Source organism: Nerophis ophidion, linkage group LG06, assembly GCF_033978795.1.
Source record: "Nerophis ophidion isolate RoL-2023_Sa linkage group LG06, RoL_Noph_v1.0, whole genome shotgun sequence".
Taxonomy (NCBI): domain Eukaryota; kingdom Metazoa; phylum Chordata; class Actinopteri; order Syngnathiformes; family Syngnathidae; genus Nerophis; species Nerophis ophidion.
This window is the reverse complement of record NC_084616.1, coordinates 64,137,049-64,155,128: the sequence shown is the minus strand read 5'-3', so window position 1 is coordinate 64,155,128 and position 18,080 is coordinate 64,137,049. Positions and strand designations below refer to the sequence as shown.

The 18,080-nt window shown below is 40.3% G+C and overlaps 1 protein-coding gene across 3 annotated transcripts in view; it reads right to left on the bottom strand.

Moving 5' to 3' along the window:
• The window catches only part of LOC133555091 (nuclear receptor coactivator 3-like), a 171,113-nt gene that overhangs the window by 25,033 nt on the left and 128,000 nt on the right, over positions 1-18,080 (bottom strand). For all 3 annotated transcript variants that reach the window (XM_061904567.1, XM_061904569.1, XM_061904568.1), the window contains 6 exons: positions 15,005-15,105; positions 14,766-14,940; positions 7,451-7,633; positions 3,445-3,531; positions 994-1,134; positions 722-869 (listed from right to left, as the gene is read on the bottom strand). In XM_061904567.1, the coding sequence (XP_061760551.1) occupies positions 722-869; positions 994-1,134; positions 3,445-3,531; positions 7,451-7,633; positions 14,766-14,940; positions 15,005-15,105 (835 nt within the window). The remainder of the gene's footprint in view (positions 1-721; positions 870-993; positions 1,135-3,444; positions 3,532-7,450; positions 7,634-14,765; positions 14,941-15,004; positions 15,106-18,080) is intronic.

Here is an 18,080-nt window from a genome sequence, read left to right as displayed (position 1 = left end):
TAAAACAACACCTCCAAGCAACTTCAACCCTTTACTAATACCCTCCTCCATTCACATCCCATCTCCCCGGATTGTAAATAACCTAATGTAAATAATCAAATGTATTTCTAATGTATTTACTTGTTTTATGCTATCTGAAATCATTATGTTCTCTGCTGGCTGTACATAACCTACTAAGTAAGACCTACACTGTTTCAATGTCTATTTCTCTGTTGATGCAATTGTTGATGACTGAAGTACTGATATCAACCAAAGCTCCTCATCCCACCCCCCGGATTGTAAATGATGTAAATAATTCAATGTATATACTATGATGATTAACCTGTGTGCTGACAGTATTATGCTGATAGTATATATTTGTACCATGAATTGATTAACGTGGACCCCGACTTAAACAAGTTGAAAAACTTATTCGGGTGTTACCATTTAGTGGTCAATTGTACGGAATATGTACTGAACGGTGCAATCTACTAATAAAAGTTTCAATCAATCAATCAATCAAAAATCAAAGTATGGAACAGCACCATATCAAACTTTGAGAGTAATATATTTTGTTGTTGAGTCTTCTTCCTGTTTGAATTTGTGATGTAAAAAAAAAAAGTCCTTCAACTCCTCTGCATGCCTGAGATGTCCGACATGATATGTGCTAGGTGTTCTTTTCCTTATTATGATGGTAAATGGCATATCCGCTACAGTATTTGCAAAAATGTCTTTTTCTGACCTCTGAAGGAGGTGAGTGGAAATGAAGCCTTGCGGCTCGTTGCTCATTGGGTGACGGTACAGTTTGCTCTTTGTCTGCGCTGTGACCGGCGTGCCATCAGACAAAGAGAAGCGATAAAGTGGCGTCTCTGCATGACCCTGCAAAAAGGCTGCAGAAAAGAAAAAGACACGTTGACACCGTGGTACAATGGTCCGATGGTACATCATTACACTTGAAATGAGGAGCCCGAACAGAGCAGAGAAAAGACAGTTGACAGTGGCAGTGAAACATACCTTCATGATAGTGGCGTTTGTGCGACCAGGGTTGCCCGTCACTGTGCTGAAGGAACATCTGAATGCAACGCCTCAATAAGTCCTCCCAGCCTGGACGCATCGATGCTCGCAGAGAGTTCTGGTCAATCTGGATGAGTTTACCTAATTGAGGGAGGACAAGTTGAGGAAGGGTTTAAGTGGGACAAATGAGACAAATAAGACCGACTTAAAGAGGAGCTGCACGTTTTGGGGAATTTTGCCAATTGTTCACAATCATTTTGAACGACAAGAACATGCATGTCTTTTTTTTTTTTTTAGGATTTTAAAGATGATAAAAAACGCTTGTAAGATGCGGCTAATGGGTGTCACCGTTGTAACATTCAAAACCCTCCAAATATGTATGCATACATATTTATATATATACTGTGTATATATATATATATATATATATATATATATATATATATATATATATATATATATATATATATATATATATATATATATGCAGTGGGGCAAAAAAGTATTTAGTCAGCCACCGATTGTGCAAGTTCTCCCACTTAAAATGATGACAGAGGTCTGGAATTTTCATCATAGGTACACTTCAACTGTGAGAGACAGAATGTGAAAAAAAATCCAGGAATTCACATTGTAGGAATTTTAAAGAATTTATTTGTAAATTATGGTGGAAAATAAGTATTTGGTCAACCATTTAAAGCTCTCACTGATGGAAGGAGGTTTAGGCTCAAAATCTCACGATACATGGCCCCATTCATTCTTTCCTTAACACGGATCAATCGTCCTGTCCCCTTAGCAGAAAAACAGCCCCAAAGCATGATGTTTCAACCCCCATGCTTCACAGTAGGTGTGGTGTTCTTGGGATGCAACTCAGTATTCTTCTTCCTCCAAACACCACGAGTTGAGTTTATACCAAAATGGATACATAGATGATACAGCAGAGGATTGGGAGAATGTCATGTGGTCAGATGAAACCAAAATAGAACTTTTTGGTATAAACTCAACTCGTCGTGTTTGGAGGAAGAAGAATACTGAGTTGCATCCCAAGAACACCATACCTACTGTAAAGCATGGGGGTGGAAACATCAAGCTTTGGGGCTGTTTTTATGCTAAGGGGACAGGACGATTGATCCGTGTTAAGGAAAGAATGAATGGGGCCAAGTATCGTGAGATTTTGAGCCAAAACCTCCTTCCATCAGTGAGAGCTTTGAATGGTTGACCAAATACTTATTTTCCCACCATAATTTATAAATAAATTCTTTAAAATTCCTACAATGTAAATTCCTGGATTTTTTTCCACATTCCGTCTCTCACAGTTGAAGTGTACCTATGATGAAAATTACAGACCTCTGTCATCATTTTAAGAGAACTTGCACAATCGGTGGCTGACTAAATACTTTTTTGCCCCACTGTATATATAAAATCTAGTAACAGACACGTTCAAAACAATATATAATTTCCACAATATTTACCATATTTGGTCATTTTAAGAAATACTGAGACTCCTTTCCTCAGCGCATTTATTGCCATTTCCATAGCAGCGCACTTCCGACTTCAAATGTGTATTCTTACTTCTGGAAACAAACACTTGTGTATTTTAATCATGGCAGACTTGGTAACAGACAACAAAGATATCATTTTTTGGACAAATGAGGATTCACAACCTTATGTTTTTGAACCTCGCTATATGAAGGATGAACTGCTGGTTATAAAAGCGAGCAGAAAAATAGAGGGTTAAACGTTGGAGCAAACGGAAGCCGAAAGAGTGAGGTCGACATGACTTAATGGTGTCAATGAGGAACTTGGAGCCAAGCTATGTGGACATATATGGAGTGCTTACCCAAAGTCAACTTGAAAACCTTCCCCGGCCAGCTTGACCAAACAGACAACTGTCCATTGAGTGAGTCACTATAATATTAATCATGAAATATGCAACACGTCATGCTTGATATTACTACTACATAGGCTGAAGAGTGAGCTGTGTACAAACAAAACATGAAATGTGGGCTAATACTTTATAGATATGTAATATGATTTTTCTCATGATTTTCAGACAGTACAGATTGGTGTCCTATCACATTGTGTTGTGCATTACATCCTCAAACGCCATTCAGCTGTTAACGCAGTAGCTAGCTTAACGCTAAGACGATGTGGTACTACACTCGAAAAAACGTTCTTTAGTGTTCGCTCTTACGATAATGTCTCTACAGTTTGGTTATTATACAGGGGTTTTATACAGGCGGTTTTTTAATGCATTTTGAAGTGATTTAGAAGCAGAATGGATTGCTCCCATTAGCTGCATTGCTTGCTACCTAGAATGAGCCGATAATTTTAAATTATAATGCAAAATCTTTTATCTTCTTGTCTCTCATAATGATTGTGAACGATAGGCAAAATTCCAAAAGAAGTGCAGTTCCCCTTAAAGGATTTGGACTCTGTTGTGTTAGTCTTCACCTGAGAGCTCATGCCTGGTGTTGAAACTCTCCGTTCTCTCCATGGCTGTAACTCGACGAGAGACACATATCATACATGACTGCAGATCTGTAAGTCAAGAGAGGGCCATGTCTTAGTTTTGCACAGAACCAAAACTCATTTCATTGGAAAAACAATTTCACAGATATAATATCAGCATATTGAAACTGTAAATAAAAGAATAAACAGTTACTATAAACCCTTGCCCATCAATATTAAGAGTTCCCGTGATGTAGGAATTACTGATTATAAATATGTTTTCATAGCCAGAGCATAAAAAGTGTTTATTGATAGATAGATAGATAGATAGATAGATGGATGGATGGTTGGATGGATAGATAGATGGATAGATAGATAGATAGATAGATAAATAGATAGATAGTACTTTATAGATAGTACTAAACAGGCACTGAGTGTCCATATGTCCATCATGTCCTCATGTGTAATGTTTAAATGTTTTTCTATTTTTTTGGACTACAATGTGAAATAATGTTTTATGTATGTATACATAGATACATCTGTCATCTCTATCTTTTTTTATTTTATTTATTTTTTATTTATTTATTTATTTTTTTTTAAATTTATACTACCATATTGTATATGCACCTTAGGAGGAGCTGCTCCAATTTCGTTGTTCTTTGAACCTGTTCATTGCAATAATGACAATAAAACTCTATTCTATTCTATTATTGATTCCTTCAGGAGAGTTCTGTCAGGAAAATTTAAATTCCAGCAGCAGTGTGCAGAATTGAGATCAAATTTAAAAAGTAAAAAGTAAATAACGGGGGTATAAATGGAAACAAAATAGAAAAACATTACAATAAGAATAAAAATAAAAAGCAACAATGAGAATAAACATATAACAGTAAAATAAAAATATAACAAGAGAAACTAAGCAGTAGTGACCATGTTATGAAAAAGTATTGCACTCTAATTGTTTTGCATCCCCCTCCTTTATGAGTTTTAAAATATGGTTTTTAACATGTTGAGAGCGCTCTAGACATGAAATAACACCCTTTAGTCACCTTTACAGTACAGTACAGTTTAATCCAATAAGAAGTAATGCTGTCTGAAGCTGAGCCAATCAGTGGTGATGATACAGAACAACACACTCTGATTGGTTGTCATATGGTGGCCAATAGTACTGGAGTATCAATATTTTTAGTTCATTTTGCAATTTTTATGTTTGGAAATGCTGAATTTAGGCCAAAAATATGTGGAATATACGGTCTCCCCTTGCTATATTAGGCTTTAAAACTTTTTTTTAATGCATACTCTTCATATTTTAGGCTTACATCAAGTGTTAAACTAAGTTGTTTTTTGTATGTTTTACATTCTATGAATTATGTTGTGGCATTGTACAGATTTTCACCAAACAGAGTTGGGTTTCCACCTTAACGGTTACACAGCTAACATCAACATGCGGCTAATTTTGGCGCTGATGTAGTGTATCTTCACCGTGACAATCTAAAGTTAACAATCGGCAAACAACTTTTTGATGGACTTCATCTTCAACTCCTGCCTCATCAATAACACATCTCTACTTTGGCGCACCTTTAATGCGAGCGATGTCCAACGACAACAGCTGGAAGTAGCATCGGAGTCAGCACAGTACTTCAGGCTAACAATACCGCTATAAAATATCAGTAAATATCCGGTCAACGTGGAACTCTTCATCTATGACAGACCTGGGCAAACTAAGGCCCGGGGGCCACATCCGGCCAGTTAAGCTTTTAAATCCGGCCCGCCGGACATCCCCAAATATTTTTTTTTAGATCATTATGATTGAAAGTGTAGCTGCTATCATGATGTGCAGTGATGTTTTCTAATGACTTTAAGTCTTGAACTATACAAAGTATTTCAATGGTTGGAATCTACATGATATACTAGTTACTATGGAAATCGAATTAGTTACTATGCTAATGTAATTAGGTACTATGGTAATGTAAGTCACAGCAGCTCAGACGAGGCACCGAGCAGTGTGGGTGAGGATCGTTTCCACAGTGTTTCCAGACCGGCCAGCCTAAAATGCGGGTATCAGGGACAGACGCAGAAGGGGAGAGTTTTACAACAAAGTTCTTAAGCTTAGTGACGTATCAAATATATCACATTGTAATTGTTTTTTTTTTGTTTTTGTTTTTTACTCTTTGCGTTCATATTTCGCTCTGTTTGTTGCATTCTTTGTTGCATTTTGCTTCATTGTAAGATATGTCGATTGAGAGGGGGTGTGACATTTGTATGTTGTCAATATTCAGTGTTTTACCGGCCATAGTTAATATTGTAAATCCTACATTCTTTATTTTCATGTACATTCTGGGTGTATCATTCAGTAAAAAAAATAAAATTCCATTCCGTTTTTTAAGGCCGTCTGTTATAAAGTGTTTAGTATTCAATCAGACATTATTGTGAAGTTTTGTTCCTAAACACAGAGGTACCGGCCCCCAGACACATTTATTTCTCAAAATTTGGCCCCCCGAGTCAAAATAATCGCCCGGGTCTGATCTATGATATCGATAACACAGCTTTGACGTAATTGTGATCAGATAAGAATAGTGAAATGTATCTATTCTGATTCGAAATACATTATTTTTCTTTTTAAGTAATTTAAAAATACACTTACAGTGGGGCAAAAAAGTATTTAGTCAGCCACCGATTGTGCAAGTTCTCCCACTTAAAATGATGACAGAGGTCTGGAATTTTCATCATAGGTACACTTCAACTGTGAGAGACAGAATGTGAAAAAAAAATCCTGGAATTCACATTGAAGGAATTTTAAAGAATTTATTTGTAAATTATGGTGGAAAATAAGTATTTGGTCAACCATTCAAAGCTCTCACTGATGGAAGGAGGTTTTGGCTCAAAATCTCACGATACATGGCCCCATTCATTCTTTCCTTAACACGGATCAATCGTCCTGTCCCCTTAGCAGAAAAACAGCCCCAAAGCATGATGTTTCCACCCCCATGCTTCACAGTAGGTGTGGTGTTCTTGGGATGCAACTCAGTATTCTTCTTCCTCCAAACACGACGAGTTGAGTTTATACCAAAATGGATACATGGATGATACAGCAGAGGATTGGGAGAATGTCATGTGGTCAGATGAAACCAAAATAGAACTTTTTGGTACAAACTCAACTCGTCGTGTTTGGAGGAAGAAGAATCCTGAGTTGCATCCCAAGAACACCACACCTACTGTGAAGCATGGGGGTGGAAACATCATGCTTTGGGGCTGTTTTTCTGCTAAGGGGACAGGACGATTGATCCGTGTTAAGGAAAAAATGAATGGGGCCATGTATCGTGAGATTTTGAGCCAAAACCTCCTTCCATCAGTGAGAGCTTTGAATAGTTGACCAAATACTTATTTTCCACCATAATTTACAAATAAATTATTTAAAATTCCTACAATGTGAATTCCTGGATTTTTTTTTCACATTCTGTCTCTCACAGTTGAAGTGTACCTATGATGAAATTTACAGACCTCTGTCATCATTTTAAGTGGGAGAACTTGCACAATCGGTGGCTGAGTAAATACTTTTTTGCCCCACTGTAGGCTTACTACATCATACAAAATAATACTGTATATGGCCAGAATCAGTTGGAATCAATTCTGAAACCAATCACCACCCAAAGTAACAGAATGAAAGTGTGAACTAAAGTAAAGTCCACATGAAAGTGTATAGTACTGTCATCTACAACAGAACGAACTCAAAGCTACCATATTGGCTGAAATGAGTGTAAAGGTGACTATTTTGTGCTGCGACTTGCCTGTGTATTAAAAGTGCTATATGAATAAAGTTTGATTGATATGGTTGTTATTATAATAATCCTACTTTGCAAAAATCTGTTCAGCGCAGCCATGTCTGGTCCCAACTGAGGAACGACTGTACTTAAAAACATCAGCAAGTGAAACTGCAAATTTTGCGATAAAACGACTATCAACCTTTTTTTTTTGTGGAAATACCATGCTAACAATAGTGATTGTACCATACCTTCCCCCTCCTCAATCATGGCTTTAGGCTGCGTGAGGGCAAAACACTGCATGGTCTCGTAGCGCGGCCCTCCTGGCCCCTCCTCCATGGCTCCATGGCCGTGGCCAAACTTGACGAGCATTCGGCAATTAAAAGTGTGACTCTTCTGTCTGGTCGCCTCGTTTCCCCACGACACTCCATTTACTAAAGAGCGGGACAAAAACATAAAAATGGGAATTGAAACATTGACTAAAAAACAGCATACAGGTAAAAACTGACAGCCTGTAAATACTAAATGAATGCCACAAAAACAGTATCCCTCAAACGCTCTACAAAAAAAAAAACAGTATTTCTCCACTTAGATTGAGAAGCAGGTGCCTCCGCTGCTGTTTGGTTCTGCAGCTAAATGGACCATGGGATTAATGTACCTAAGGTGTCGATTTCCAATATCTCTCCTTCTAAGTGTACTCTGTAGCGGGCAGAGGCCAGGGACACTCTGCCATCTATTCTCATTAGGATCCTGACTCTTTATTACAATGCGCGCACACACACACGCACACACACACACACACACACACACACACACACACACACACACACACACACACACAAAGGGTCACCTTCAAGGGAGGGGAGAGGTGGAGGCGGTAAAGTTTACAGTGAAATGTCCAAGTAAAGTCTCATCATAGCCTTGAATTGTTGGCAGTGGTTATTGTCTGTCAGGTGCAGGGAGGATAGATGATTCTAGAGCAAGGGTGTCCAAGATTTTGGCTTGGGGGCGCCGCATTGGGCAAAAAATTGCTTGGGCAAGGGGCCAAATATATGTGCAAACCCTGTTTCCATGAGTTGGGGTTAGATGTAAATATAAACGGAATACAATGATTTGCAAGTCATCCATTCATCCATTTTCTACCGCTTATTCCCTTTGGGGTTGCGGGGGCCGCTGGTGCCTATCTCAGCTACAATCGGGCGGAAGGCGGGGTACACCCTGGACAAGTCGCCGCCTCATCGCAGGGCCAACACAGATAGACAGACAACATTCACACTCACATTCACACACTAGGGCCAATTTAGTGTTGCCAATCAACCTATCCCCAGGTGCATGTCTTTGGAAGTGGGAGGAAGCCGGAGTACCTGGCGGGAACCCACGCATTAAAGGGGAGAACATGCAAACTCCACACAGAAAGATCCCGAGCCTGGGATTGAACCTAGGACTGCAGGACCTTTGTTTTGTGAGGCAGACACACTAACCCCTCTGCAACTGTGAAGCCTTTGCAAGTCATTTTCAACCCATATTCAGTTGAATGAACTACAAAGACAAAATATTTGATGTTCAAACTCATAAACTTTTTTTTTTTTTGCAAATAATAATTAACTTAGAATTCCATGGCTGCAACACGTGCCAAAGTAGTTGGAAAGGGCATGTTCACCACTGTGTTACATCACCTTTTCTTTTAACAACCCTCAAATGTTTAAAGTTAAAAGTAAAGTTGAAGTACCAATGATTGTCACACACACACTAGGTGTGGTGAAATTTGGCCTCTGCATTTGACCCATCCCCTTGGTCACCCCCTGGGGAGTGAAGGGAGCAGTGGGCAACACACTTTGACTTGGTCATTTGAAAGGTAGCTTGCCTGCTGAAAAAATTGTGGTCACCCCCGCTCTAGAGATACTGGACGTCGAGGGGCGGGTTGACATGGCCTTGCTTTTTCTCCCCAGCATACCATAGTCACTTTGGAAAACGATGACCCACAGACGAAAAGAGGCTTGTAAAAGACATGTGTATTTATTAACTGTACAGTAGGTGTCGTGGTCAGTGGTGGTCATCCTGCAGGAATGTGCAGCGAGAGCTCATTTCATTCACGGCTGTAAAAAGTCTAATGACAGCGAGGCGCAGCAGAGCGAGAAACAATGAGGGCTGGGAGTGTGGACACGAGCGTGTTGAGAAAAGCACAATCGTGAGAGTCAGCTTATTTGGCAGCCATCTCAGGCAGGAATGAGGCCAAGAAAGTTTGGAGAGGCGTAGGAGGAAAGGTATGATGAAGGTGTAGGAACAAGTGAGCTGTGTCACTGAGCAGCTGGAGTCTGTGCTGTTTAAAAGTCAGGTTGTGGTGTTTCTCCAGTGGTGGGCTCAGGCCATCACATTTTTGATCCCTCTGTGCATGCTCACGGAAAAATTAAGGCGCACGCATACAAACTGATTGATGTGAGTGGGAGGAGCGTGTACAGGTGCATTATTTAGCAGTAAGTACTTTCCACATGGCTGCCATGGGATCTCAATAGAGCTCAAGACTGTTTTGCACTGTCTGGACCACTGAGTGTGACTGACAGCTGTGCCACGCTCTACCTGCAGCGCACCAAGTGGGCAGGTGCTTTGGTGCACGTGTGTTGTGTATTGTGCGTGTCTCTGAGAAGATCCTTCCCGGGAGCTTGTCATCATGGCGGGGAGTAAAATACAAAGGAAGGTAACACATAACCGAGTAGGTTGGATTTGAGTAGGCGTATTCACTTGGGCAACTTTGTTTTGTACCTTCGCACGGAAGAAGATGTCGAGGTCTGTGCGTGTGCGTATATCGTGTGGAACATCCTAAGTTGGCCCTGCCACGAGGTGGCCACTTGTCCAGGGTGCAGCTGGGATAGGCTCTAGTCCCCCCGTGACCCCGACAGGGACAAGCGGTAGAAAATGGATGGATGGATCCAAAGTGGAACCTCCAAAATGTGATATAAATTGTAACTCCGACTAAATTTTCTGAAAAAATCGGCCTAAAAAGTCCAAGAAAACCTGTACCTGACTCAAAATGGATGTTGGATGGGAATCAGGTTTATGCAGGTTTCTCTGTATCAGCTATTTGCAGTACAATCTTTGAGGTGCTGCTACTAGATATGAACAAGTAAGTACAGTGGGGCAAAAAAGTATTTAGTCAGCCACCGATTGTGCAAGTTCTCCCACTTAAAATGATGACAGAGGTCTGTAATTTTCATCATAGGTACACTTCAACTGTGAGAGACAGAATGTGAAAAAAAATCCAGGAATTCACATTGTAGGAATTTTAAAGAATTTATTTGTAAATTATGGTGGAAAATAAGTATTTGGTCAACCATTCAAAGCTCTCACTGATGGAAGGAGGTTTTGGCTCAAAATCTCACGATACATGGCCCCATTCATTCTTTCCTTAACACGGATCAATCGTCCTGTCCCCTTAGCAGAAAAACAGCCCCAAAGCATGATGTTTCCACCCCCATGCTTCACAGTGGATGATACAGCAGAGGATTGGGAGAATGTCATCTGGTCAGATGAAACCAAAATAGACCTTTTTGGTATAAACTTAACTTGTTGTGTTTGGAGGAAGAAGAATACTGAGTTGCATCCCAAGAACACCATACCTACTGTGAAGCATGGGTGTGGAAACATCATGCTTTGGTGCTTTTTTTCTGCTAAGGGGACAGGCGATTGATCCGTGTTAAGGAAAAAATGAATGGGGCCATGTATCGTGAGATTTTGAAGTAAATGAGTCATCCCATGGCTTGTGTTTGTAAATAAATGGGTTGTACTTGTATAGCGCTTTTCTACCTTCAAGGTACTCAAAGCGCTTTGACACTACTTCCACATTTACCCATTCACACACACATTCACACACTGATGGAGGGAGCTGCCATGCAAGGCGCCAACCAGCACCCATCAGGAGCAAGGGTGAAGTGTCTTGCTCAGGACACAACGGATGTGACGAGGTTGGTTCTAGGTGGGATTTGAACCCGTGCCCCTCGGGTTGCGCACGGCCACTCTCCCCACTGCGCCACGCCGTCCCCAAATTGTTTTTTTTTTTTTTTTTTATAATATAGCCTTAACGAAACGTCTGTATTTTTATAATATAGCGTTATATTTTTATAATATAGCGTTAACAAAACGTCTGTATTAATCATGACCCCGGAAGTAAATGTGGGGGAAGGTTTTTGTAGGGGGGAAGAAATTTGGCGTGACAGGGCCATGTATCGTGAGATTTTGATCCAAAACCTTCTTCCATCAGTGAGAGCTTTGAATGGTTGACCAAATACTTATTTACCACCATCATTTACAAATAAATTCCGACAATGTGAATTCCTGTGTTTTTTGTTCACATTCTGTCTCTCACAGTTGAAGTGTACCTATGATGAAAATTACAGACCTCTGTCATCATTTTAAGTGGGAGAACTTGCACAATCGGTGGCTGATTAAATACTTTTTTGCCCCACTGTAATAGGATGGCCACAGGAAGAGAAAATTAAAAAAAAAATATGCGGCTGACTGATCCCCTTAGCAGCAAATATCAGTGGAACATTTGTGTTTGCTGGAATTTTTGCCTTTTGCCTCAAACTCTTGCCACATATTTAAAAGCATTTAGAATTATCCAAATAATTTCTGTAAAATGCTGAATTGTGATTTAGTTGGTATTACTGTTGTCATCCCGGCTCTTCATTTGGACATGTCAAAGATTTGAAAGTCCACCCCATTAACCCTATTTAAAAGCTGCTTTGTTTCCATGTTTACATCACCATCATCGTCATAACACCGGGTTGGCGAGAACATGATAGAAATCTCACCAAGTCAGTGACATCATTCCCGTTTCTGCCAAGAAATCCTGTTTTATGTCCTTCTTTCTTTGTCCATAAAAAAACAGCTTGACTCGAGCTTTGGTAACACTTGGTGACAGGGGACATTGAGTCCCATGTTACTAGTCAATTGATCAATGCTATTACAATCATCATATCATTATTATTATTACTTGGAAGCAAGTGATGTTTGTAAAGTTTAGTGGAAGAAATCGATACGCTTTGACTTCCTTTCACTGCTTTTTTGAATATACAAATGGCAAACACATCAAAACCCTTGGTTGTTGTTGTTATTTACATGTATGATGTATTCATTACAGTCTGTTTCATGTTCAAAATAAAAAGGGAAAACAAATCATCAACCCGAGAGAGATGGATGCACACGAACAGGGCGGAAAATACATTTGCCTTGACAAATAAAAGTTATTATGTCTACCTAAAGAAGAGCATGCAGCTGGTCACACTTCTTTATACGTTTCCATATATATATATATATATATATATATATATATATATATATATATATATATATATATATATATATATATATATATATATTATATATATATATATATATATATATATATATATATATATATATATATATATATATATATATATATATATATATATATATATATATATATATATATATATATATATATATATATATATTGTTGGGAAATTGTGTTAGATGTAAATATAAACGGAATATAATGATTTGCAAATACGTTTCAACCCATATTCAATTGAATGCACTACAAAGACAAGATATTTGATATTTGATGTTCAAACTCATAAACTTAATTTTTTTTTGCAAATATTAATTAACTTAGAATTTCATGGCTGCAACACGTGCCAAAGTAGTTGGGAAAGGGCATGTTCACCACTGTGTTACATTTTCTTTTAACAACACTCAATAAACGTTTGGGAACTGAGGACACTAATTGTTGAAGCTTTGAAAGTGGAATTCTTTCCCATGCTGGTTTTATGTTGAGCTTCAGTCGTTCAACAGTCCGGGGTCTTCGCTGTCGTATTTTACGCTTCATAATGCGCCACAAATTTTCGATGGGAGACATGTCTGGACTGCAGGCGGGCCAGGAAAGTACCCGCACTCTTTTACTACGAAGTCATGCTGTTGTAACACGTGGCTTGGCATTGTTTTGCCGAAATAAGCAGGGGCGTCCATGATAACGTTGCTTGGATGACAAAATATGTTGCTCCAAAACCTGTATGTAACTTTCAGCATTAATGGTGCCTTCACAGATGTGTAAGTTACCCATTCCTTGGGCACTAATACACCCCCATACCATCACTGATGCTGACTTTTGAACTGTGGCCTATAACAATCCGGATGGTTATTTTCCTCTTTGTTCCGGAGGACACCACGTCGAAGTTTCCAAATATAATTTGAAATGTGGACTCGTCAGACCACAGAACACTTTACCACTTTGCAACAGTCCATCTTAGATGAGCGCTTGCCCAGCGAAGCCGGCGGCGTTTCTTGGTGCTGTTGATAAATGGCTTTCGCTTTGCATGGTGGAGTTTTAACTTGGACTTACAGATGTAGCGACCAACTGTAGTTACTGACTGTGGTTTTATGAAGTGTTCCTGAGCCCATGTGGTGATATCCTTTACACACTGATGTCGGTTTTTGATGCAGTACCGCCTGAGGGATCAAAGGTCCGTAATATCATCGCTTACGTGCAGTGATTTCTCCAGATTCTCTGAACCTTTTGATGATTTTACAGACCGTAGATGGTAAAATCCCTAAACTCCTTGCAATAGCTCGTTGAGAAATGTTGTTCTAAAACTGTTCGACAATTTGATTACAAATTGGTGACCCTCGCTCCATCCTTGTTTGTGAATTACTTAGCATTTCATGGAACTGCTTTTATACCCAATCATGGCACCCACCTGTTCCCAATTAGCCTGCACACCTGTGGGATGTTCCAAATAAGTTTTTGATGAGCATTCCTTAACTTTATCAGTATTTATTGCCACCTTTCCCAACTTCTTTGTCACGTGTTGCTGGCATCAAATTCCAAAGTTAATGATTATTGGCAAAAAAAAAAAAGTTTATCAGTCTTAACTTCAAATATGTTGTCTTTGTAGCATATTCAATTGAATATGGGTTGAAAATGATTTGCAAATCATTGTATTCTGTTTATATTTACATATAACACAATTTCCCAACTCATATGGAAACGTGGTTTGTATATATATATATATATATATATATATATATATATATATATATATATATATATATATACATATCATATTATTATGTATTATTAGTTTGGCAAACAGCTCAATGTGGATGGTGCAGTGGTTAGTGACACTCTGAGATATCACGTCGAGACCTGTTAGGTCCCATTTTATTTGATTCTCCTTATTTTCTTATTGATTTAACGGCGATTAGTAATGAAAATGAAAATCCCTTATTTCGATCTATGATACGGAGAAATTTCACTTGTTTTAAAATGCAAACGTCGACAGGTATGGTCTGTCACTGGCCCCTTCAACTTGTCATTTGTGCCGTGAGCAATATCGGCATGTTTTGTTCTTCCAAGAGGGTTTGTCTTAAATTCCTAAAAACAAATCAACTGAACTTAGTTGTAGCCTACTAAGCACAACTCCACTTACAAACCCATAATAAGAGAAGAATGAGTACATTTTAGGAGTTGAATTTGCAAAAAAAATGTGGGATTTAGCACCAGTTTTGAAGTTTTTCCTGGAAACTCACAGTTAGTCTTGGGTAGGTTCTTGTGGAACTCCTCCCTGTCTTCTTCGTGCAGAATGTTGTACACACTGGTGTTGATGAGCTCGTCCTGTTTGTACTGCAGGTACTGAGTCACGTTGTCAGACACAAACACGATGCTGCCCTCGCGGTTCACCACAAACAGGAAACCGTCCAGAGCCTTTTGGTGCAGTGACAGGAAGTAGTCACTTGTTAACAATAACAAGCAGGGGAGCCGGGCTTACCTGCAGCAGGAGCGGTCCGAGGTGGTCCTTGTCAATGACACCCTGACCTGTTGAGGAAACGTCTGATTTCTGAACGTCATCGTCACTGGTTGAAGATTTGCCTGGAAGTGAAGAGAGTGAAATTGTAATTGAAAATTCCAGCCCCCCTAAAAAACAACAACTTCAAGCTGAAAAGTTACTAGAAACTATAACAAGATGTCCCCTACTGATGTTGATCCAGCAGGGGGCAGTGTTTCTCAAGCTTTAATATTTTTTTTACATTTTTTTTTAAGTACAGGTAAGGGAGGGAGGGGGCAGGTTTCTCTAAGGAGCCCATCAGTAGGAGTGGAGGGCTGGGCGCATGTGGAGCAGGTAGCAGCCGTCCTCATGCTTTATATTCAGTGTCAGACTCAGAGGAAGTGTCTGGTAGGCTGAGTCGGAGAGAGGGAGCGTGGGAGAGCGCGAGAGAGGCTCTGCGAGCTATAATAATGCAGGCAGGGGCAGCAGTCCAGGCACCTGAAGTAAGACTGGGGGTCGTCGTGGAGTACAAACATACGGCTGCACAAATAAACAATGCTAAAATAATGAAACAGGACATTCAGCTTGTTGCAGCAAGCATACTATCTGATTAGCTCAGAGGGGCTCAGATATACTCACACAAAGGAAATACTCTACACAAGGCTGCCTAAAGATGGACATTAAAGTTAAGACAGGCAGGAAGGAAGAGGAGGGTTGCTGTCTAGCTGGATGGGGGGCCGGCTTCCCCTGGGGGCTCCCCGGACGGGTAGGATTGGGTGGAATGTTCACTGGGGGTCTGTGCGTGGCATTGGTTGCTGGGTCTTGTGTTTTGGGACCAGCTCGGGCCACCGTGTGTCGGCTCAGAGGAGGTCTAGGGGTGTAACGGTACGTGTATTCGTATTGAACGGTTTCGGTTCAGGGGTTTCGGTTCGGTTCGGAGGTGGACCGAACGAGTTTCCACACGGACATATTAAGTAGCGTACCGCACGTAGTGTAAACAATGCACACCAAGACACAACATGCAGCATGATAGCAGCGACAGGGCTACGATAGACTGGCCACACCTCACCCGTCCAAAGGCAAAACCCAGTAACTCAATTTTGGTCAAAACTGAGCTGATAATAATTTTGGAGTTCCTAAGTGATATGCTTTACATTAGTGTAAGCGATATTGTAATTTGTTCCGTAAGTAAGCTGGACCTGGCAACTACCACATAACCGCGTAGATACAACAGAAAAACCTAGTATCTCAAGGAACCAATCGGAGTTTCTTTGTCAGTCGCCTTATTGTCTTTAATGAGACATTTGCACGAATGGGGGCCGACGGTCGACCTGATTATGTGATATTATGGCACGAGGGGATATTTGGAAGATTGGCCCAGGACGTTGCAAGCAGCTTCATTAAATGTATTGTTCTTGATTCTTCCCCTTGCATACTCTTTTGGGAAGAGAACTGTGGAGGTCAAAATAAAAACTGGACGCTGTACACGGCTCTTGCCCAATGTGCAAACGCAGAATGGGGCCCACCCGAGATTGTGATGAAATATCTGGAGAAAGGGCACACGTTCATGAGAGCAGATTCAATCCATGGCTCAATCCGCAAGAAAATGAAAGCTCAAGAAAACATTTATACGTTTGAGGACTTTGTAGATCTTTGTAAGACAGCATCAGGATAGATTGGTTTTCCTTTGTTTTCTCAAAATCAGCTAGACATGAGTTACTAGGTTTTGCCTTTGGACGGGAGACCTCCTCTTTTCACCGGATATGTACTCTTTTGCGAGGCTGTCCGGGCGGAGTTTCTTAAATGCCTCAAATGTCCGGCATTTTAAGATAGGGTTGCGTGTATTTTCAATGTACGTGTGGAGTTAGGAAGGAGTTAAAAACAAAACAAATTGTGCACGCAGCAGCATTCGTGAGGGAGGGGCAGAGACAGAGAGAGCGAGAGAGTAACGATAAACGCGCATGCGTCGCCAGGCTGTGCTTTTTATCCATAGATTTATCAGATTTTATTTTTTATTATCTAAACCCGGAGTACATGCACCTGGGGATAGGTTGATTGGTAACACTAAATTGGCCCTAGTGTGTGAATGTGAGTGTGAATGTTGTCTGTCTATCTGTGTTGGCCCTGCGATGAATGGCGACTTGTCCAGGGTGTACCCCGCCTTCCGCCCGATTGTAGCTGAGATAGGCGCCAGCGCCCCCCGCAACCCCGAAAGGGAATAAGCGGTAGAAAATGGATGGATGGATTACCTATAGCAGGGGTGTCAAAAGTGTGCCCCGGAGGCCATTTGGGGCCCACAGCTAATGTTTTAAAGGCCCACGGCACTTTCTAAAAATACTATTGAAATAAACAGAAAAATAACAAAAATGAAATAAAAAAAGCTTAAAAGTTAAATGTAATTTAGAAAAATATGCAATGTTGACTAATAAAACAAAGCAGTTTTTTTTCTTTCACACTGTCATTGCTCAAAACATAATATTGAATAAAAATCAATGTTATTATGAATTATCGACCTATCCAAGGTTCCCATTACTTCACATCAAATATTCCGCTAAGAAAAATATTTTTGTTGGAAGATTTTGCAAATTTGGTAAATAAAAAAACAGAAAATTTACATTTTGTTGTTTTCTTACTGTACCGAAAATGAACCGAACCGTGACCTCTAAACTGAACCGAAATGTTTGTGTACCGTTACACCACTAGTGGCTCCCCCTGCTTTTATCTTTCCCCACAAATATTTGTGGACTGGTTCTCTCAGTGGGGATGCGCTGCTGCCCCTTCGGGCTGGTTTGGCACGGTGCTGCCGGAGGGGCCCTGCACTGCCCCCTGGATGGAGGGGCCCATGTTGCACTTCCAGGGATTACCAGCAACCGTTCCAAGTGACAAACTGTCCCACACTCAATCGCACGCATACACGTAAAAGTCTGTTTTCTACGGTGGCCGATAGGAGCAAACTCGCTGCAAAGTCCAAAACACAGTCACACCGTCCAAACACATGTCACACAACACTGTCACTACCCGATCTGTCCACGCATGTGTGAAGACGACGTCATGTCCTTTCCAGAAATATTTTGAGTGG